Source organism: Schistocerca nitens, chromosome 6 (assembly GCF_023898315.1).
Source record: "Schistocerca nitens isolate TAMUIC-IGC-003100 chromosome 6, iqSchNite1.1, whole genome shotgun sequence".
NCBI lineage: Eukaryota > Metazoa > Arthropoda > Insecta > Orthoptera > Acrididae > Schistocerca > Schistocerca nitens.
In genome coordinates this window covers 299,499,218-299,523,376 of record NC_064619.1, presented here as the reverse complement: position 1 = coordinate 299,523,376, position 24,159 = coordinate 299,499,218, and the positions used below count along the sequence as shown (strand labels likewise).

At 43.8% G+C, this 24,159-nt stretch overlaps 1 protein-coding gene across 1 annotated transcript in view; it reads left to right on the top strand.

Annotated features, from left to right (window-relative positions):
* Positions 1 to 24,159, top strand: part of LOC126262804 (insulin gene enhancer protein isl-1) — a 468,702-nt gene that overhangs the window by 230,540 nt on the left and 214,003 nt on the right. The window contains exon 3 of the mRNA XM_049959645.1: positions 17,588 to 17,777. Within this exon, the coding sequence (XP_049815602.1) occupies positions 17,588 to 17,777 (190 nt within the window). The remainder of the gene's footprint in view (positions 1 to 17,587; positions 17,778 to 24,159) is intronic.

Sequence of the window (24,159 nt, the reverse complement as noted above, 5' to 3'; positions counted from 1 at the left end):
AGTTAGCTCATTTAAATATTCGTGTTAATGGCTAAGCAAAGGCAACAGTGAGGTAGTCAGTTTAGAGGTAAGAGCAAATACGATGAATACTGCATCCCAGAACACCAAAAATATATGCAAGAAAAAGTTTTTATCGTGGTAAACAAAAATTAACTATTACAATACGCCGAAACACTATTTTCGTGTGAGAAGGTGGCATAAACAAAATAGTGAAAAGAGAAAGAAGACTGGTGAGAAACATAACTGCTCAAAGGGTAACAGATAAGACAACAACAGGCCAGGAGCAGTCAAAGAAACCTGTGAAGATGAAGATGTAGGGGACGTAATACATACAACGCGTAAAAGAAAACGGTCGTTCATCTGACACTGGCTTAGAATGCGATATGACAGACCGACGAAGCAATCAATTTTCAGTGAAACTATGAAGCTGAAGGATAACCAATATGATTTTATAAAGACCTCAAAGAAGCAAACATGAACGTAACGGAAAAACGTAATATGAATTTATTTAGGAACAAACTTCAGTTGTGGTCTTCAGGAACGAATGAGAGAGAAAAAGAAAACAGCTTCGTAGCATCGAACAGCGAAACAGAGATCTGAACAAATTAAACGAATCTGGGCGAAGAGGAAGGTTTCCTGCAGTTGTTGAAGAAGTCAGTCTTTTTTTCTTCAGAGTGTCATTCCCTTTCTCTCTTTCCTTTCTCAACTTTCTGTGGTTTGCTGCTTCTAGCTGTCGAGTTACGAACCTTGTCGAATTTATTATTGATAGAAAGTAGGCTTATGGTGAGCCACAGAATGTGGGCCTTTAGTTGCCTAGAAATTTAGCACTCGGGCCGTAAGCCCATCCACGTAGTCAACCCTTTACGCAAGCAACTGAAAATATGCTGTGTTAAACGTAGCTTGTAATTTATAGAACTCCTTCACATTTTTGAGACCCTTAATTTTCATGCTACCACATTCTTCGGAAGTTAGATGTGAAATTTGTAAATTTGTAACCCGATAAATGTAAATAAACAAACAGTTGTGCTAAAATAATTTTTTGAGGGGTGGCAGAGTGTGGGTGTAGGGTTCATAATCCATCTGCATCTTGCGGATGTCATCAAAGCCTTACAGCATGGAGCACAAGTAATACTGAAAACAATAAACCTATCATCTGAAGAAAGCTGTATCAACGAAGGAGAACATCAGGAATGGTGGCTCACCACCTAGGCTCTTTACTATATACATAGAAGATATAATTAGAGAATGGAAGCTCAGGCAAATGTACTTAATCACAAGCATATTTGCTGATGACCGGGTTATTATTCAACAGACCAAGGATGTCCCTCATACGTCTGTTTATTATCTTTAGCAGATCTGCTCGGGATATAATACGAAAATCTCCGCACAAATGACCAAGAATATGGATTTAAGAATAAATTATCCAGTTCTAACAAATTATCCGTAAATAAAATACCTACTGAGCCAGTGCTCACAACAAATACCAGGCCTGTGACATAATTTAAGATATTGATCTTGAAATCCATCAAGATCTGAAAAAGTACCAGTTGAACAATCAGAACATCATCTGGGAAAACGAGAGAAAAGAAAAAGACGTATGAATTTTCTTAAATGATTGTTTTGCCTGTTTTGCTTTAATTGTAAGATACATGGGCGAAGAGTGTTAAGCGTACTAGTAAGACACAGGGATCAGAAGTGGGATTCCTAGTATTCGTAAAAGTCTGCATCGGGATTGTGTATGTTTGCAGAAATATTTAGACATTTATTAACGAGAATATACAAAAAACCAAAGTACAGGAATATGGCTCTCACCTGAACAGAATGCAAGAAGGGAGAATAAGAAATGAAGTTTTATCACATAGACAAAATGGAGAAGATACAAGAAGAAGGAAAGTTTGGCTGTTACTTCTCTGCGAACCGGAATAGGCGAACAACTTTAGAGCGGTTCTAGGCGCTACAGTCTGGAGCCGCTACGGTCGCAGATTCGAATCCTGCCTTGGGCATGGATGTGTGTGATGTCCTTAGGTTAGTTAGGTTTAAGTAGTTCTATGTTCTAGGGGACTGATGACCTCAGATGTTAAGTCCCATAGTGCTCAGAGCCATTTTTTGAACAACTTTATACTACAAGAAGAAGAAGAAGAAGAAGAAGAAGAAGAAGAAGATGGTGATGATGAAAACTTATCTGTAATAAGAAGAGCTTACGCATTAAAATAGTTAACCTGCGATTATTTCTAGCTGTTAACGTGATTTAGAACTGACCAGGCATTTGTACGGAGTATGAAAAATGCCTGGAAGTGCCGTGGTTCAATTCCCGCGCCGGGTGAGGTGAGTCAGGTTCTGATACCACAAGCAGAAAATGGCGTAAACTTGAATCTTCCAGTAAAATTGTGGCTAGTAAAGCACTATTGTGTTAGGAAACTGGGAGCTGATCGCCGATTTTGTTAACTGATTGTCCCCTCAATTTTTATGCTTTGAACCCTAAAGATTATACAGATAAAAATCAGAGTGGCGCCGAAAATAATGAGAAATTAGGAATCTAGAGAGAGAGTGCTATCCAAACACCTGTACGTCAGTTCAGTGACTTAAAAAATATCGTCTAAAATCATATTTGATATTTTTTTAAGACACTCCAACAACTTCCCCTTTAGAAGTAAGCTTTCATCTGCTTGGCGATTTGCTTTGTTAAAAAACGACAATAATTCGACTCGGTCTTTATGGCAGGCAAAAATTATTCGTTTGAACACCGGTAACCAATGTCAAATAGCTTTATAAATAACGCAATTTTTTTATAATGTACGTATTGCCACCAATGATGAGTTAGGAAAGCTCGAAATTGGTTTGGCGTGGTGGGGTTTCATATATTTATACAATACGGTTACATTGTTAATATATGCAGCAATTTTTCCTTAGATACTACTTCAGTAGTGGTATCTTTCATATAACAACAATTTCTACTTGGCTTTTGCAACTGAATTTTCATTGTTTGTAAAGCCTCACTGCTCTGAAAATGGCTGAAGCGATTAGGGAAAAAAGTGTTTGATTGAGAAACAACGTAACATTCTCTTGCCATACACTAGTGTTAGTTGGCAGTGATTTCCTTCGGCTATCATAATTTAACTACCATGTTGATTCAGACGCTCGTTAAAAATATAAGTTTTATAACCGTTGTTCTTTGCCCCAGTACTTGATGGTCTTTAATACTGTTTCGAAACGTTCCTCGATGTGTCTTTGACGTCAAAGATGTGAAATATGTCAACTCTAAATGAGTACCTGAATGTACTTTATTATTTTTCTCACAATCTTTTTTAGAAAACTTAGTCAGGTGGAAGACGATTTGCAGAGAAAGAAATTATTGATGTAGTGTGTATCAGATGACGTGCAAAATTAAACAGTTGGGATTTGAAAGCTTGATTGTTGTTTCACAGTTACCTGTAGAGTAGCCCGAGGCTTACGTTAGCTCGCAAGGTGACAAATCTGGTTGCTTGTTGGCATAGTTAACGAATGTGAATGTAAAATAAAGTTTGTGGTAACAGGTTGTTCTGTAGTGCAAGTTCGCGTCATACTTAACGCGTTTTTCGTTATAGACTTCAAAAGCACAAGGTAAATCCAGAAAAGCTATATTCGATAATACAGAAAATTTTCATCCAGTATTTTGGTGCCTGTTAGGCACATCAACCGGACGTGAAACTAGAAAAATTCGTTAGAGAAGAGCGAAATTTCGACCAGCAGTTTGATTCATATTGTTCGCAAAAATTAAAAACAATTTAGGGCGTCCTCTAAGTAACTCTCATCCAAATTCAAATACGAATCAAGAAAAAGGGTGTTAAAAAGTGTCGCGTATTCCTACAGGAGGTGGTACTGTTTAAAAATAGAAGTAAACTTCCCATAATGGTAGTCGGGAAACCTGTTGACAGACGGAAAACTGTTGAGAGACCAACTTATCTGTTCTCTCAGCCCCACCCGTTTGTTATTTAGAAGAAGACACTGTAGGCAGTGCTGCATACTGTTACCCTGACACACCCTTCAGCCCTCCTTAGCAGTTCAAGGCTTCGTGATGATTGCGCGACGTTAATTGGTCACAGGCTCATATTACGTCTGCACACAGTCGGTGGATTGGACATACACCAGTGGCTTTAAATGTTCCCATGGCCAGAAATCCAACGGATTCAGGTCCGGTGAAGAAGAGGCCGTGCTACCGGAACACCTCGACCATCGCACATGAAACGTTGCGGTGAGGTATCATTAACATGCTCCGTAGAAAATGAAACATGTGAGAAATACATGTGACATACGCTTACTCGTACAGAACCACGGGTAAAAATCTCCTCTTAAACTTCTGGTTGATTTCAGCCAACTTGGTATAGATATTACTTACTACCTGCAAAAAAAAGTGGTGCGAGAAGGGATGAGGAGGCGATGGAGAGAGAGAGAGAGAGAGAGAGAGAGAGAGAGAGAGAGAGAGAGAGAGAGAGAGAGGGGGGGGGGGGGGAGATGGACTAAGATTGTAATAAATACTGTACATAATCAGGGAACGTTGGTCTGTAAGTAAAATGCAGACTGTGAACCCTAGATGATCAACGGCCCATGTCTCAACAGGTATTGGTTTCCATACTTACCATTATAGGAACTTTCCTTCTATTTTTGACCAGTACTGCCTCCTACAGTAATATGAGACGCTTTCTTTAAACATTCTGTATAGCTTTTTAAAGCCATGATGACGGATAATCGGGCGCGACTGAAATATGTCTTCATACTTTTGAAATAGATAAAAGTCAAAAAATTTGTTGACTTCCTAAAAATTACTTGATGCTTTATTAAGTAAGTCAACAAATCTTGTGAGTAGTTGCAGTCTCTGAAATACTCTTTCATACCCTTCATTGCTGAATCCAATACATATCATCACAACATTAAAATTAGAGCAATGCCGACCTACACTGCGATCTACTGTCAATCATTTTCGCCGCGGACCTCCTGCGAATGAAATAGCGTGGGAGCGATACCGACTCTGGTACACTGTACAGTACACTTCCAGGCAAATGCTAGTTCGTCACGCGACTTATTGCATTGCAGTGCGTGCTGCCAAACTAGAAATATGGCCCCATGTGTAATACAGAAGTGTTTGTGGAAAGTAAACATCGTTCATGTCGCTGTCTTTTTCGTCGTAGTATGCGTACGCTCTGCTTACATTCAGTAGTGAGGCAGTGATGATAACAGGACATCCTGTTCTGGGACACATTGCTAAGAAATAGTGAATAACATAACCAAGTGGGGGAAATATCTTTAGCCAAAATTTCCTGATAGAACTATTCTTCATTAATATACAGAATCTAAAGAAAAAAGCATCTCGCTTGAAACGTGGAAACGGTGTGTAACCAATATAGTGCACAGGTCGACTGGAATCTCGTTGGCTTCAAAGAGAATGTTCGACAATTGACTTTGAAATTTATTTGTTTCGTTTCCCACGTAAAACCCATAAAAGAATCATAAAAGTTTACAGTATTCTTCAGCTAGAGCAACATTACGAAAAGTGAAGAGGCGACGAATAGTACTTTATACTAGTAATCTAAAAGATTCACTATCGTTGCAATTATGTTTACGTATAAGTGGAATCATTTTCCTGTTGTGGAGACGTCCCATGAAGTTACGAGAGTAACTTTACGATTCAATTTTTTTCTCCTGTGATGTATTACGCTGTTGAAGGAAATGGAAAAGCTATTAGACGCTACCTACAGATTCTGACTTGAAAGTACTATCGTTACCGTTATCGTTTATCGCTGTCAGCATTTTTAACGATATCATTGTTCTGAAATGCTCTACTGTGGTACTGTAGCAATAAAACGTGACTCAGTCAATGTCGAGGGAGCGGAAGAGTGTTCGTTTATTCCAACCTGCACCAATTACTGTCTGTTACGATGGTCAGATGAACTCAAGTTAATTACTGAACTTGAACAGTCCAAGCTAGGCGAACTTAAGATTCGTACCCAGTGCTGATGACATTATACGAAATTTTATGTACATAAAGCTGGTTAACGCTAGATTATAATTCAGTTATAGCAGACGTAATATCAACACAGCAAGGCTTATCTGGATGAATCACAAATACTGGAAACCAATGAGCTTACCGAACATCCTTCCGTGCTCGCTGATTAGCTGCCTTTTCCACATCTTCCACAACAGTGCATTTTCGACCTATGATTATCTGCTGGATTTTAGGCCACAAAGTTGAATCGTCCTTTTAAATTAAAATTATCTTCTGGAACCGGGGCTTGTCATGGCCTCCACATTCTCCCGCGGACTTTCGATGTTGACATCCATTACTTCTGCGGTGCCAGAACTCTTATCTCATTCTTGTGCCTCCGATCTTCCGCAGCATTAACATCTTTTTCAGCGAATCATGTCTTCTCGTTATGTGTCCAAAGTAGGTCAGTTTTTGTTTCAGACCTTCCAAGGAGCAACCTCGGTTTATTTACTGTAATAATGACTAATTCGTTCTCTTTGCGGTCCATTTAACTGTAAGAACTTTCCTCGCACAACACAATTCAGAAGCGTCTATGTGCACCATTCAGCAGTCTTTATGGTTCAGGTTTCGCATCTGTACATCACAACTGGAAAGACTATAGCTCGTATTATACGAATCATTGTTGCTAGAAATCCCCAAATAGGCACCGCTACAGAAACACTCTCGTTTACCCCCACCCCCTGCCGGCCGTTGTGGCCGAGCGGTTCTAGGCGCTTCAGTCTGGAACCACGCCACCGCTACGGTCGCAGGTTCGAATCCTGCCTCGGGCATGGATGTGTGTGATGTCCTTAGGTTAGTCAGGTTTAAGTAGTTCTAAAAGGGGACTGATGACCTCAGATGTTAAGTCAGATAGTGCTCAGAACCATTTTGAACTTCCACCCCCCACCCATCCACCAATGTTAAACTTCAGACTACTTGGTCCACCAGGAAAGAGAAAACCTAGTCTGGTCGTTCATTATTTAAGACGTTTGACTCTTGTGCTGTCACCATGCCTTAGGATTTTTTTGGTTTTTCTAAATCACTGTCTGCGAATTGTAAGATGTGGTGGTGCAACTAGGGTAACTGGCGCCGAGGAAAAATTCATCTATAAACCGAACAATTGATCTAGAAAATCAATACCGTGGATACCCCAGTCGGTATAACACCTGCTCGCGAAAAGTTGCAGTCTGTCATAGACATCATGAAAGCGGAGGGGGGCGGGAAAAGGGACCGCTTACATCTCCTAGGATCTGGGTACTAGCTTTCTATGCGTTACGGGATTATCATAAATTTATAGCACTGATTGTCTAAACTGCAGATAAAACTTTTCCAAGAGAAACGGGAAACGTTGCCGATTTCTTGGTGCATCCGAGATTCCGGCGCTTTTCAGCATTCAGAATGATTGCGAACCTTTATAGAACCGTGCTTAAATAAGTGATGTGCCCAGTCTTTTCTCTGACACTCCCTCCTACAGCAGTTTCTTTGCCGCGATGATTTTCGCACAACATAACAATGGCATAAATACCTGTCGTTTGAGATACGATAAGTTATTCTAAAGTCACTATACATTTTGTACTTAAACAAATTTTATTAACCAATATGTAATGGCACTGCAACTTATGTTACAATAGGACATAATTTCAGTACATTTCAATGTGACCACCTTGCATGTCTAGGCACACCCCCAGCGCTCCACTGTAGACCGGAAAACCTGCCCAAGCATATTTGGTGTAATCTCAGCAGCTGCGGCTCGAATCCGCTGTGTTAAGTGTTCAGGGCCGCGGATCTTCACCTGGTATACCTTAGACTTGATAAACCCCCATGCAAAAAAGTCTAAGGGTGACAAGTCAGGAGAGCGGGGTGCCCACATCCGTGGAGAGGCACGTCCAATCCATCTGCCGGGACTTGCTTGATTCAGATAATCCCGAGCTACGACGGCAAAATGGGGTGGTGCACCATCCTGTTGAAAAACAACAGTATCCATAATCCCATCAGATATCAACTGGGACTCCAAAAACTGTTCCAACATATCTAGGTATGTGGTACCAGTATGTTCTGCGAAGAAGAAGGGCCCGTACACTGTTGACCTCGTTATCCCTAACCACACGTTCACTTTTTCTGTGTCTCGTTGCAACTCCTGCAGCACACTTGGTTGTTCGTCTGCCCAGATCCTGCAGTTGTGTCTATTCACATGTTTACAGGTAGGAAATGTAGCTTCAGCACTGAACAAGACATTTTGCAGCAAATTATAATTTTCCACAGCTTGTAGCAGGTCATGAGACGTAGCTAGTCTGGCTGCGTAGTCCTCCGCTTCAAGCTTACGTACGACCTAGATATGGTACGCACGTTTGTGCAGCTTGTAACGAAGAGCTCTCCATACAGTGGTTTGAGGAATACCAAGCACCGAGCGAGGTGGCGCAGTGGTTAGCACACTGGACTCGCATTCGGGAGGACGACGGTTCAATCCCGTCTCCAGCCATCCTGATTTAGGTTTTCCGTGATTTTCCTAAATCGTTTCAGGCAAATGCCGGGATGGTTCCTTTGAAAGGGCACGGCCGATTTCCTTCCCAATCCTTCCCTAACCCGAGCTTGTGCTCCGTCTCTAATGACCTCGTTGTCGACGGGACGTTAAACACTAACCACCACCACCAATACCAAGCTCCGTACTAAGTCTCCTGGTAGATGCGAAAGGGCTACGTGCGATCGCATCCTGCAGACTTTGCACGGTGTCTGGCGTTATGACCGGCATCCCTGGACGTTCTTCATCTGCAACACTACCAGTACGCTGGAATTCATTGACTAGGGTCTTGATAGCAAGCCTGGTGGGACCTGTTTTTCAGAACCGACGGGCAAAGTCTGTTCGCACCTGTTCATACGTCATTCCACGAAGAGGAACAGAAAAAACAGCGATTCGTTCTTCTTTGGTTAGCATTCTTTCGTAGTACTTTCAAGAAACAAATAATCCGTTACTATATCACTGAAATGTACAGTAACTTGCTATATCACTGAAATGTACAGTGACTTACTATATAACTGGAATGTATAGTGACTTACTATATCACTGAAACGTATAGTCACTTTAGAATCATCCTGTATATATCATTTCTCAAATTTAGTACTTAAGGTATGACACGTTTTCAAGTTAGGCGAATCAGTTATATCAAGAGTTGGAGTTTTAGAATTTTATCCAGTGTAGTGAAAAGGCTTACGGACGCCCATTGTCTCAGGTTTTAGTTCTGGTTACAGTACAATTTTATCGTGCCCTCTAGTTCCAGCGTTTATCACAGCTACAATTGTGAGTATGCCCGCGTCTACAGACGTTAAAGTAACCTCTAGCGTGCCACAGGGGAGTGTTATGGGACCATTGCTTTTCACAATATATATAAACGACTTAGTACATAGTGTCGGAAGTTCCATGCGATTTTTCGCGGATGATGCTGTAGTATACAGAGAAGTTGCAGCATTAGAAAATTGCAGCGAAATGCAGGAAGATCCGCAGCGGATAGGCACGGAGGCTTTCCGGTAGTCGTTCTTCCCGCGAACCATACGCGACTGGAACAGGAACAGTAAAGTGCCCTCCGCCACACACCGTTGGGTGGCTTGCGGAGTGTAGATGTTGATGTTTGACCGATGCTTGCCGTCATTCATTATCAGTTACACTATAAACAAATTACGAAATTAGTCAATCGTCGTCCATGTAAGTCTTGCAGGAAGTGAGGGCAAAGAACGTTCTGTTTGTGAGCGACACAAGGTCCTCGCTGTCGATGTAATGAATATCTGTCCGGCGAGCTCCGCCGCAGTAGACGAGTAGACGGGAGGTGAACAAGTGGGGCACACTGCTGGGCGAGGTGCATGTCGGGAGATGCATGCGGCTGGCTTCTGTCCGGTAGCCGGTAGCCAATAGCAGGCTGGCCGGTGGCCGGTAGCTGAGCAGAGCAAACAGCACCGCGCTCGCCTCTATCGGCGTCTACGCCGCCCACGTTACACAAACACCAGCGCCGCCTGTTTATCATCAATCAGTGAGCAAACACGCTACCGCAGGCCGTAATTTCTGTGTTAGTGCTTCCATTCAGAGCGGGTTAAGTAGCGCTAAGTAAGGCCGCTTACAGAATACCTGCTCCTTGTTCTAATGGTGCCACGTATTTAACCTCGCTTGTCTTTTTTACCCAACTCGGCCCTGCTGGTTCTCGCAACGAGCAGCGTTTCTCGAGGAACGACTGGTGTGATTAGTCAGTGGGTGACAGCGTTGCTAACGACGGGACAAATTTCGTGTTTAAGTAAAGTTCCGCATTCTGGCCCTAGACGGACCAGTCGGGGTCCCACCGACCGCCATGTCGCCCCTTGCCAGCGGCGTCATTCAATCGGGTATGCTGCAGTATGTTGTCAGCAAGCCACACTCCCGGCCGTTGTCGGGTTTGTTGACCTCGCAGCCACATCTAGTTGGTCGAGTAGCTACTCATTTGGCCTCAGCAGGCTTAGTGCAACGGCATACCAATTCTCCCACAGAAGAAACATCTCTGGCAGTTTCCAGAATGAGATTTTCACTCTGCAGCGGAGTGTGCGTTGATATGAAACTTCCTGGCAGATTAAAACTGTGTGCCGGACCGAGAATCGAACTCGAGACTTTTGGCTCAGATGGTAGAGCACTTGCCCGCAAAAGGCAAATGTCTCGAGTTCGAGTCTCGGTCAGGCACACAGTTTTAATCTGTCAGGAAGTTTCACATCAGCGCACACTCCACTGCAGAGTGAAAATCTCATTCGGGAAAGATCCCCGAGGCTGTGGCCAAGCCATGTATCCGCAATATCCTTTCTTTCAGGAGTGCTAGTTCTGCAAGGTTCGCAGGAGAGCTTCTGTAAAGTTTGGAAGGTAGGAGACGGGGTACTGGCAGAAGTAAAGCTGTGAGGACGGGGCGTGAGTCGTGTTTGGGTAGCTCAGATGGTAGAGCACTTGCCCGCGAAAGGCAAAGGTGCCGAGTTCGAGTCTCGATCCGGAACACAGTTTCAATCTGCCAGGATGTTTCATCTCTGGCAGTACCGGGAATCGATGCAGGGTCCCCCGAATGGCAGTCAGCACTGCTGACCACTCAATAGGGGACCATACCAATTTCCTCTCACCAATTTCATTTATATTCACAGGGCGTGAAGGAGACGACTAGGACTTCAACATGCATAAACAGGAGGCCGCAACTCTTCAACCATTTTCCTGAAAATAAACCTCGAAAATTTTAGGCGTGCTTGTCTACTTTTATTTAGTCACTAGTATTCAAGAAGTCCGAAATCGAGTGAGAGCTTAGTTCCGTAAGCGCGATGTCTTTGGATCGAATCTCACTACAGTTACTTCCCTTTCTTCATTCTCACTTTGTTCTGACAACAACAGATATGTGGGGAACACCATGAAATTTTATGATGAGCAAGACTCGTTTCTGAACGTAAACCACATTTGTTTTTCAATTGACGCCCGAGAGACCGCGCGCTTATGAAACTATCAGCTTACTCGTTCGGCTGAGCAGTTCTTGAATACAAGCGTTCGTACAAAGTACACTGGCACGCCTAAAACTTTCAAACACGATTTTATCGGAAACGGTTGAGAGTTGCGTCTTCCTGTTTACATATGTTGAGGTACTAAGTCGTGCCCTACACTTTCTGTCAACATGGATCAAAAAGATGGGAGGGGGGTGAAGGGGGGCGGGGGGAGTTCGTATGGTCCTCTCGTCAGCTACGGAGGCGGACAATTTCGTGCGTGTTGACATCATATTTGGCAGAAGCGATCTGTCATGGTGATGGACGTTGTCTGAGGTCTTCGTAAACGGAAGCGAATTCTACCCTGCTACAGAGATTTCCCTCCTTGGCTTGCTTATATCGAACAAGCTCCGAGTCCCTCAGGATATCGACACAACAGTACTCGGAACTCGAACCTCCTTACTCTCTCTCTATTCAGGTGTCTAAAATTGTCCCTCGATTCGAGCGGCATCCATAGGAGAAAACGTGAGATACATCGGAAGCTTCAAATTCGGCCCAGCAACACCGAAAATCTTTTCTTAATGTTATCAATCTGTTAGCTTGTTTTATTCTGCCATCTTCCTTTTGCTATATTGCCCTGACCTTTGCGTGTTATGCCTAACATCCTCAGCCATAGTGTTCACATTCCTAGGGACATCTTACCCCACACTATACTTTCCGCACACTATTCCTTGCTAAGGATATGACGGGGATGTAATGGTCGATAATGTAGTGAGACAACGTTCTAGTTTATCCCCGTTGTTACTCAGTCCGTACTACGATTCATGGACGAAGGGCAACAGTCAGATTCCGTATTTCTAGATTTACGGAAAGCGTTTGACACGGTGTTCCATTGCAGGCTGTTAACGAAGGTTCGAGCGCATGGAATAAATTCACAGATATGTGAGTGGCTCGAAGACTTCTAAGTAATAGAACCCAGGATGCTGTGGTGTACAGTAAGACGTAGAAGTTGAGTGACTGTAGGAAGTTACAAGACCGGCAAAATTTTTAGTTTGTGTGATGAATGGCAGCTAGCTCTAAATGTGGAAAAATGTAAGTTAATGTCGATGAGAAGGAAGAACAAACCTGCAATGTTCGTATACAGCATTGCATAGTGTCCTGCTTGACATAGTCAAGGCATTTAAGTAATTGGTCGTAACGTTGCAAAGCGATAGGAAATCGAACGAGCATATGAGAGCTGTGGGAGGGAAGGTGAATGGTCGACTTCGGTTTATTGCGAGAATTTTAGGAAAGAGAGAGTAGTTACCTCGCTCGGTAACAGGGTACTCTCCACCAAGCACTGTACGATGGCTTGCAAACTCTCGATGTAGATGCAGATGTAGATAAAGATGAAGCTCTCAAGGAATAAGAGGGTAAAAGGGGACTCAAGTTCAGAGAGAAGAGAGAGAAAATGGTTGAGGCCTAAGGATTAGATCGTAATTCTGTCTGAGGCCTCAAGGCTTCGAGCAAAGTTGAGCGGAGAGGACGGCGTCTTGAAAAGAGATAAGATGAACGTCAAAAAAGTAAAGCAGCAGTAATGAAATGCATTAAATTGTCACGTGATGCTGAGGGAATTATATTAAGAAATGAGACACTAGAAGTAGTACAGGAATTTTCTTATTTGGGTAGGAAACTAACTGTATATGACCGAAATAGTGAAGAGACAAAACGCCGACTACCAACAGCAAGAAAAGTGATTCTGAAAAAGAGATATTGTAAACATGGTATATAAATGGAAATAAGTTTCCTTTAATTTACGTCTATTGTCACAAACTTTTTGTTAACAGATTACCGGTTTTGGTTTTTAATGACCATCATCAGATCTGCAGCAAAAATGGTAAAAACGTAAATACACTCGCATATTGTCTACAGCTTAAAAATAATACATGAACCATAGTGAAAAGTAGTACTGACAAAATTTACATTTGTGCGCTTTAAATATGAAAAGGCATACTTGTTTGATAAAAACAAAGTCCTAATGTACTGGTGCCATAGTGACATCGTCAAATGTTAAATGCGGAATCAGCACCAGCATCGTCAAATACATATAAATAACATCACATGCACGAGTCATGTTGTCAGTAGCACTACTGTTTAAAAAAAAGCTGCCGTATAGTAGCCACAAGATGTTTGTGTTGTAAGTTCACCAGATGTCGCTAATGTCGGCATACCATTTCTGCAGCCGAGGCATCGTATACAGATTCTGCAGTCTTTCGAAGCTTTGTAAAATTCAGGGTGTCCATTATGATTTCTCGCGGATGGCTTTACATAACTGAAATATCATAATCTGCTGCCTTCGGATTTTTTATCCTAATTTTACCTCTGAATCATTAATGAAAATGGCCAAGAGCAGTGAATCACAAGGCGGAATTGTCAGACGAAAACGTGAGAAAGCTTTGGGTAGCAGCCAATGAAATCCTATAAAACACCAATAATGGGATCGACAAGTTACGGAAAAAAGACACACTTTTGCCAACCTGGACTTGGGTGACGAGTTTCTTGATACTGTTCCTTAGTAGCGGCATCAAAATGAAGATTTAGTCAATCTGAATTAAGTGAAGGCAAAAAATGATCCGGCAGAAAGAGGCATCAAGCTCATGGATGACTACAACAAATTATTTGTAAAAAAACGAGAACAGACGTGCTTCGATTATATCATAATATCACCTTAAATTTGAGGACATAAAAAACGTACTTCACTAAAGGAAACGGATTTGTGAAAGAAAATTTGACTTTTTCATAATATTGCGTCACGTATTAGATGCTAACGCTATAAATTGAATTATTAAAGTCACTACAGAAAGAATTTAATAAATAAGTTAAAAGTAATCGGTTGATCAGTTACTGCAGTGTTGTATTTTTTTAGATGAAAAAGTAAATGAGGTATTTGTATAATTGTTTTTTTTTCTCAAATGTAGGAACCGAGAGGCACAGCTGCACCTCTGGAACCCAGATGAAACAAAACTCATTTTTTCGTGCAATGGAAACAAAGTGGAGGGTAGAACAAAGAAAAACCAAACTTGCAAACTAAGAGCCTCACTGATCAAAAATACCGGGATACATATTAGTGTACATAAATATGGAATGTGTCTACCCTTCGTCTGTATGACGGCCTGAACTCAACTGGGGACACTTTGAATAATGTGTCTGAATGTATGCCGTGGAATGACAGCCCATTCTTCCTCAGCAGCCGAAACCAGAGAAGTTAGGGACGTTGGGGTCATCTCCATACGTGTTCCTCTAGGTTCAGGTAGGGACTCTGGGCAGGCTAGTTCATTTCAGAAGTGTTATTGTCTCCAAACTATTATCTATCAGAATGAGATTTTCACTCCGCAGCGGATCGTGAACTGAGAGGAAACTTCCTGGCAGATGAAAACTGTGTGCCGGACAGAGACTCGAACTCGGAACCTTTGCCTTTCTCGGGCAAGTGCTCTGCCAACTAAGCTACCCAGGCACGACTCACGACCCGTCCTCACAGCTCTAATTCCACCAGTCTCACAGATGATGCTTTGAGACGGTGTTTTGTCATTCTGAAACAAACCATCATCGCCTATAATACAGTTCCTCTACTGTACGTTGTGCAGAACGCTCTGAATTGTGCTCATATCCTTCGGCATTTAGCGATTTTGTTAGCGCAATAAGGGGAGCGCACACTATCTACGAAAACACCCTCATAACGTAACATCACCTCCTCCGTACTTCACTGTTGGTATTACACATGACGGCAGGTAACGTTCTCCAGGCATTAAGCAAACCCAAACACTTCCATTTAATTGGAGCAAGTATAGCGTGACTCATCAGCGCAAAATCACCCGTTTCCAGTCATCCGCCGTCTAGTGGCGTCGCGGTTTTACACCATCTCAAGCGTCGTTTAACACTGACTACAGAAAAGAGTTGCTTGTGATAAGCTGCTTCACAGTTGCATCTCATTCTTCTCAACTCGCTACGCACAGTCATTGTGCAAATTGGACTGCTGGAAGCACTGTAGAACTCACGCTGATTTCATGCGATTTTGTATATCCACTATTCACAATTCTAATTCTCTACAGTCCTTAACGGTCAGTACATGAGGCGTGCCTGGTCGTGTTTAGCTCCGGTTGTTCCTTCGCGTTTACGCTTCATAATAAGTCAACGGCTGCAAAATATTAACGCGAATTCTTTACAGACGAATGGAAAAACTGCTAGAAGCCGACCTCGGGGAAGATCAGTTTGGATTACGTAGAAATGTTGGAACACGTGAGGCAATACTGACCCTACGACTTACCTTAGAAGCTAGATTAAGAAAAGGTAAACCTACGTTTCTAGCATTTGTAGACTTGGAGAAAGCTTTTGGCAATGTTGACTGGAATACTCTATTTCAAATTCTGTAGGTGCCAGGGGTAAAATACAGGGAGCGAAAGGCTATTTACAATATGCACAGAAACCAGATTGCAGTTATAAGAGTCGAGGGGCATGAAAGGGAAGCAGTGGTTGGGAAGGCTCAAATGGTTCAAATGGCTCTGAGCACTATGGGACTTAACAGCTATGGTCATCAGTCCCCTAGAACTTAGAACTACTTAAACCTAACTAACCTAAGGACAACACACAACACCCAGTCATCACGAGGCAGAGAAAATCGCTGACCCCGCCGGGAATCGAATCCGGGACCCCGTGCCCGGGAAGCGAGAACGCTACCGCGAGGTTGGGAAGGGAGTGAGACCGGGTTGTAGCGTATCCCCGATGTTATTCAATCTGTATATTGAGCAAGCATCAAAGGAAAGAAAAGAAAAATTCGGAGTAGGTATTAAAATCCATGGAGAAGAAATAAAAACTTTGATGTTAGCTGATGACTTTTTAATTCTGTCAGAGACAGCAAAGGACTTCGAAGAGCAGTTGAAAGGAATGGACAGTGTCTTGAAAGGAGGATATAAGATGAACATCAACAAAAGCAAAACGAGGATAATGGAATGTAGTCGAATTAAATCGGGTGATGCTGAGGGAATTAGATTAGGAAATGAACACTTAAAGTAGTAAAGGAGTTTTGTTATTTGGGGATCAAAATAGCTCATGATGGTCGAAGTAAAGAGGATATAAAATGTAGACTGGCAACGGTAAGGAAAGCGTTTCTGAAGAAGAGAAATTTGTTAACATCGAGTATAGATTTAAGTGTCAGGAAGTCGTTTCTGAAAGTATTTGTGTAGAGTGTGGCTATGTATGGAAGTGAAACATGGACGATAAATAGTTTGGACAAGAAGAGAATAGAAGCTTTTGAAATGTGGTGCTACAGAAGAATGGTGAAGATTAGATGGGTAGATCACATAACTAATCAGGAATTATTGAATAGTATTGGGGAGAAGAGGAGTTTGTGGCACAACTTGACAAGAAGAAGGGACCGGGTGGTAGGACATGTTCTGAGGAATCAAGGAATCAGCAATTTAGTATTGGAGGGCAGGGTAGAGGGTAAAAATCGTAGAGGGAGATCAAGAGATGAATACACTAAGCAGATTCAGAAGGACGTAGGTTGCAGTAGGTACTGGGAGATGAAGCTTGCACAGGATAGAGTAGCATGGAGAGCTGCATCAAACCAGTCTCAGGACTGAAGACAACAACAACAACGACATGTTCAACATCCACGAGGATCTCCTCAGCACGGATCTATGGAACGTAAACTAATCTAATCTCTAATCTAAAAAACGACAACAATGTCAGTAACAGTCGCCTTGGGCAGCTCTAGAAGGGTTGAAATGTCCCCCATTGGTTTGTTACTCAGGCGACATCGAACGACTAGCCGATGTTAGAAGACACTGAGCGCTTCCGACGACCAATTCTGCTGTTAGTGCTTCTCTACTGACAACACAATACTTCCTGCCTCCATGTGTAGTGGCGGGTCTTCCTCTCGTAATACTAGTGGCTAATACCGCATTATATAGAGATGTCCGGAAACCTTTGATCAGATAGTGTGCGTGTCTAGATAATACTGTATGTCAGCGGTAGAAAATTTGCTGTTTACTTTTGCAGCCCCACTCCCCGAGTTCGCAGCTCCTCCCTTGCCGCGCCCGCAAGCGCTCTGCGCGCCGGAACAGTGCGTGACGCGCGGCGCTGGTGTTGCAGAGAAGCGGCGGCTCAGCCTGTGCGTGGGGTGCGGCGCGCAGATCCACGACCAGTACATCCTGCGCGTGGCGCCCGACCTCGAGTGGCACGCCGCCTGCCTCAAGTGCGCCGAGTGCCACCAGTTCCTCGACGAGACCTGCACCTGCTTCGTCCGCGACGGCAAGACCTACTGCAAGCGCGACTACGTCAGGTACCACGCGTAGCCCGCTGCACTCAGCCGTCCACTAGTTCGTACTGCCAGCACAGGCCTTCCGTCATACCCAGCCGGGCATGCATCGCATTTTACCTGTTCATTAGCAACCACGTGTCTACATCTGCTCCAGCTTTGATTCCATAAGGAATAGTTCTGAACAGCGATTGTAAACTACTGGCCATTAAAATTGCTACACCACGAAGATGATGTGCTACAGACGCGAAATTTAACCGACAGGAAGAAGACGATGTGATAGGCAAATTATTAGCTTCTCAGAGCATTCACACAAGGTTGGCGCCGGTGGCGACACCTGCAACGTGCTGACATGAGGAGAGTTTCCAACCGATTTCTCATACACAAACAGCAGTTGACCGGCGTTGCCTGGTGAAACGTTGTTGTGATGCCTCGTGCAAGGAGGAGATATGCGTACCATCACGTTTCCGACTTTGATAAAGGTCGGATTGTAGCCTATTGCGATTGCGATTTATCGTATCGCGACATTGCTGCTCGCGTTGGTCGAGATCCAATGACTGTTAGCAGAATATGGAATCGTTGGGTTCAGAAGGGTAATGCGGAATGCTGTGCTGGATCCCAACGGCCTCGTATCACTAGCAGTCGAGGTGACAGGCATCTTATCCGCATGGCTGTAGCGGATCGTGCAGCCACGTCTCGATCCCTGAGTCAACAGATGGGGACGTTTGCAAGACAACAACCATTTGCACGAACGGTTAGACGACGTTTGCAGCAGCATGGACTATCAGCTCGGAGACCATGGCTGCGGTTACCCTTGACGCTGCATCACAGACAGGAGCGCCTGCGATGGTGTACTCAACGACGAACCTGGGTGCACGAATGGCAAAACGTCATTTTTTCGGATGAATCCAGCTTCCATTTACAGCGTCATGATGGTCGCATCCGTGTTTGGCGACATCGCGGTGAACGCACGTTGGAAGCGTGTATTCGTCATCGCCATACTGGCGTATCACCCGGTGTGATGGTATGGGGTGCCATTGGTTACACGTCTCGGTCACCTCTTCTTCGCATTGACGGCACTTTGAACAGTGGACGTTACATTTCAGATGTGTTACGACCCGTGGCTCTCCCCATCATTCGATCCCTGCGAAACCATACATTTTAGCAGGATAATGTACAACCGCATGTTGCAGTCCTGGACGGCCCTTTCTGGATAAAGAAAATGTTCGACTGCTGCCCTGGCCAGCATATTTCCAGATCTCTCACCAATTGAAAACGTCTGGTCAATGGTGGCTGAGCTACTGGCTCGTCACAATACCCCAGTCTCTTGAAGAACTGTGGTATCGTGTTGAAGCTGCATGGACAGCTGTACGTGTACACGCCATCCAAGCTCTGTTTGACTAATGCCCAGGCGTATCAAGGCCGTTATTATGCCCAGAGGTGGTTTTTCTGGGTATTGATTTCTCAGGATCTATGCACCCAAATTGCGTGAAAATGTAATCACATGTCAGTTCTAGTATAATATATATGTCCAATGAATATCCGTTTATCATCTGCATTTCTTCTTGGTGTTGCAATTTTAATGGCCAGTAGTGTATAAACAACTATCTTCAGTACACTTGACTGAATTTTAATCCAACAAACTCGCAGCTATACGTATGTCGTATGGCGATACGACATTACTGGAGCACTAGCAAAGTTTCCTTCTGCCCATTCACATGTAAATACATGTCCTCACCTGTACTGCTGCGAGTTTGCTGGGTTTTTGCTCACTAAAATACACTGAAGATGGCTGTTAATAGTTGCAATATGGATATGCGTGAATCATAAAAAACCAATGGGATTGTGACTGACGGCTGTGTCCGTAGCCTTTCTTACATCTACATCTATACATCTACATCTACATCTATACTCCGCGAGCCACCTTACGGTGTGTGGCGGAGGGTACTTATTGTACCACTATCTGATCCCCCCTTCCCTGTTCCATTCACGAATTGTGCGTGGGAAGAACGACTGCTTGTAAGTCTCCGTATTTGCTCTAATTTCTCGGATCTTTTCGTTGTGATCATTACGCGAGATATATGTGGGCGGTAGTAATATGTTGCCCATCTCTTCCCGGAATGTGCTCTCTCGTAATTTCGATAATAAACCTCTCCGTATTGCGTAACGCCTTTCTTGAAGTGTCTGCCACTGGAGCTTGTTCAGCATCTCCGTAACGCTCTCGCGCTGACTAAATGTCCCCATGACGAATCGCGCTGCTTTTCGCTGGATCATGTCTATCTCTTCTATTAATCCAACCTGGTAAGGGTCCCATACTGATGAGCAATACTCAAGAATCGGACGAACAAGCGTTTTGTAAGCTACTTCTTTCGTCGATGAGTCACATTTTCTTAGAATTCTTCCTATGAATCTCAACCTGGCGCCTGCTTTTCCCACTATTTGTTTTATGTGATCATTCCACTTCAGATCGCTCCGGATAGTAACTCCTAAGTATTTTACGGTCGTTACCGCTTCCAATGATTTACCACCTATGGCATAATCGTACTGGAATGGATTTCTGCCCCTATGTATGCGCATTATATTACATTTATCTACATTTAGGGAAAGCTGCCAGCTGTCGCACCATTCATTAATCCTCTGCAGGTCTTCCTGGAGTACGTACGAGTCTTCTGATGTTGCTACTTTCTTGTAGACAACCGTGTCATCTGCAAATAGCCTCACGGAGCTACCGATGTTGTCAACTAAGTCATTTATGTATATTGTAAACAATAAAGGTCCTATCACGCTTCCTTGCGGTACTCCCGAAATTACCTCTACATCTGCAGATTTTGAACCGTTAAGAATGACATGTTGTGTTCTTTCTTCTAGGAAATCCTGAATCCAATCACAAACCTGGTCCGATATTCCGTAAGCTCGTATTTTTTTCACTAAACGTAAGTGCGGAACCGTATCAAATGCCTTCCTGAAGTCCAGGAATACGGCATCAATCTGCTCGCCAGTGTCTACGGCACTGTGAATTTCTTGGGCAAATAGGGCGAGCTGGGTTTCACATGATCTCTGTTTGCGGAATCCATGTTGGTTATGATGAAGGAGATTTGTATTATCTAAGAACGTCATAATACGAGAACACAAAACATGTTCCATTATTCTACAACAGATTGACGTAAGTGAAATAGGCCTATAATTATTCGCATCTGATTTATGACCCTTCTTGAAAATGGGAACGACCTGTGCTTTCTTCCAGTCGCTAGGTACTTTACGTTCTTCCAGAGATCTACGATAAATTGCTGATAGAAAGGGGGCAAGTTCTTTAGCATAATCACTGTAGAATCTTAAGGGTATCTCGTCTGGTCCGGATGCTTTTCCGCTACTAAGTGATAGCAGTTGTTTTTCAATTCCGATATCGTTTATTTCAATATTTTCCATTTTGGCGTCCGTGCGACGGCTGAAGTCAGGGACCGTGTTACGATTTTCCGCAGTGAAACAGTTTCGGAACACTGAATTCAGTATTTCTGCCTTTCTTCGGTCGTCCTCTGTTTCGGTGCCATCGTGGTCAACGAGTGACTGAATAGGGGATTTAGATCCGCTTACCGATTTTACATATGACCAAAACTTTTTAGGGTTCTTGTTTAGATTGTTTGCCAATGTTTTATGTTCGAATTCGTTGAATGCTTCTCTCATTGCTCTCTTTACGCTCTTTTTCGCTTCGTTCAGCTTTTCCTTATCAGCTATGATTCGACTACTCTTAAACCTATGGTGAAGCTTTCTTTGTTTCCGTAGTACCTTTCGTACATGATTGTTATACCACGGTGGATCTTTCCCCTCGCTTTGGACCTTAGTCGGTACGAACTTATCTAAGGCGTACTGGACGATGTTTCTGAATTTTTTCCATTTTTGTTCCACATCCTCTTCCTCAGAAATGAACGTTTGATGGTGGTCACTCAGATATTCTGCGATTTGTGCCCTATCACTCTTGTTAAGCAAATAGATTTTCCTTCCTTTCTTGGCATTTCTTATTACACTTGTAGTCATTGATGCAACCACTGACTTATGATCACTGATACCCTCTTCTACATTCACGGAGTCGAAAAGTTCCGGTCTATTTGTTGCTATGAGGTCTAAAACGTTAGCTTCACGAGTTGGTTCTCTAACTATCTGCTCGAAGTAATTCTCGGACAAGGCAGTCAGGATAATGTCACAAGAGTCTCTGTCCCTGGCTCCAGTTCTTTTTGTGTGACTATCCCATTCTATACCTGGTAGATTGAAGTCTCCCCCTATTACAATAGTATGATCACGAAACTTCTTCACGACGTTCTGCAGGTTCTCTCTGAGGCGCTCAACTACTACGGTTGCTGATGCAGGTGGCCTATAGAAGCATCCGACTATCATATCTGACCCACCTTTGATACTTAACTTAACCCAGATTATTTCACATTCGCATTCGCTAATAACTTCACTGGATATTATTGAATTCTTTACTGCTATAAATACTCCTCCACCATTGGCGTTTATCCTATCCTTGCGGTATATATTCCATTCTGTGTCTAGGATTTCGTTACTGTTCACTTCCGGTTTTAACCAACTTTCCGTTCCTAATACTATATGCGCACTATTTCCTTCAATAAGAGATACTAATTCAGGAACCTTGCCCTGGATACTCCTGCAGTTTACCAATATTACGTTAACTTTTCCTGTTTTTGGTCTCTGAGGACGGACGTTCTTTATCAACGATGATAATGTTCTCTCTGGTAAGCCGTCAGGTATTTTATCGTTTCGCCCAAGGGGGGGTCCCTCTAACCTAAAAAACCCCCGTGTGCACGCCACACGTACTCTGCTACCCTAGTAGCTGCTTCCGGTGTGTAGTGCACGCCTGACCTGTCTAGGGGGGCCCTACAGTTCTCCACCCAATAACGGAGGTCGATGAATTTGCAACCATTATAGTCGCAGAGTCGTCTGAGCCTCTGGTTTAGACCCTCCACACGGCTCCAAACCAGAGGACCGCGATCGACTCTGGGCACTATGCTGCAGATATTAAGCTCAGCTTGCACTCCGCGTGCGATGTTGGTTGTCTTCACCAAATCAGCCAGCCGCCGGAAGGAACCAAGGATGGCCTCAGAACCCAAGCGGCAGGCGTCATTCGTTCCGACATGTGCTACTATCTGCAGCCGGTCACACCCAGTGCGTTCAATAGCTGCCGGAAGGGCCTCCTCCACATTACGGACGAGACCCCCCGGCAAGCACACCGAGTGCACACTGGCATTCTTCCCCGACCTACCCGCTATTTTCCTGAGGGGCTCCATAACCCGCCTAACGTTGGAGCTCCCTATAACTAATAGGCCCGCCCTCTGTGACTGTCGGGACCTTGCCGGAGAATCGGCCACTGGCCCAACAGGCGAGGCATCCTGTGGTGGCTCGGAAACGATGTCATCACCACTAGGAAGCACCCCGTACCTGTTGGAAAGGGGTAAGGCAGCCGCCACGCGGCCAGATCCCACCTTCGCCTTTCGGCCAGGCACGCGCGAGCCCACCACTGTCCGCCATTCACCCTGGAGTGATGGCTGACCGGTAAGATGCTCACTGCCGGAAGACGCAGCGACATCAGGGGTTCCATGTGATTCCAAGGCCACCGAAGTAGGCATAGGTCTCACCACAGTTGCCCCAACGCCACTACGAGCCGACGCCTGCGCCTCGAGCTCGATGAGCCTAACAGACAAAGCCTCCACCTGTCCCCGAAGAGTGGCCAATTCTCCTTGCGTCCGCTCACAACAACCACAGTCCCTACACATGACTATGTTTACCCTACTCTATACGGTGACAAATTCCCAAGATAATCTTCTGATGAGCTACTCTGATAATCAAGAAACACTGAAATACGAGACGCGAAAACTACGCTAGGTTTTCCCAGAAAAACTATTTAAAAGCTAAGCGCAGCAAATAAGTACAAAAACACTGTTATTGAAATAAAAGGTTCTACCTAGTAAGCACTCGAACACGCAAGAAATTACAAAAATAAACTAGTAATTACACAGATAACTGAAAATAAGTCGCTGCTGTTTGTAAAATATGTAAGAAGCAAACGGTGTACTCGCCTTAGTAGTAGCAGGAGCTAGCGATGCGCTCTCGCTGACGGTCTAACTTCACAAGCCACTTTACGGTATGCGGTAGAGAGTACTTTTGGTCACTATCAACTTAAGAGTATTCTGCAGCTGGCGCCGCTTCTCGATTCCCGTTTTTCACTTCTTCCGATGCTGGCAGTCTCCTTTTTTAGTCCTCTGGGATTCATCGCATCCCGGACCTCTAGACTCCAGCTCCTCCTAGGTAGTCCAAGCTTTCCTTTTTGCACTGGGATTCACTGCAACATTTTGTTTGGCCATCAGCTATCGTCCGTTCTTTCCAGATGTGCATA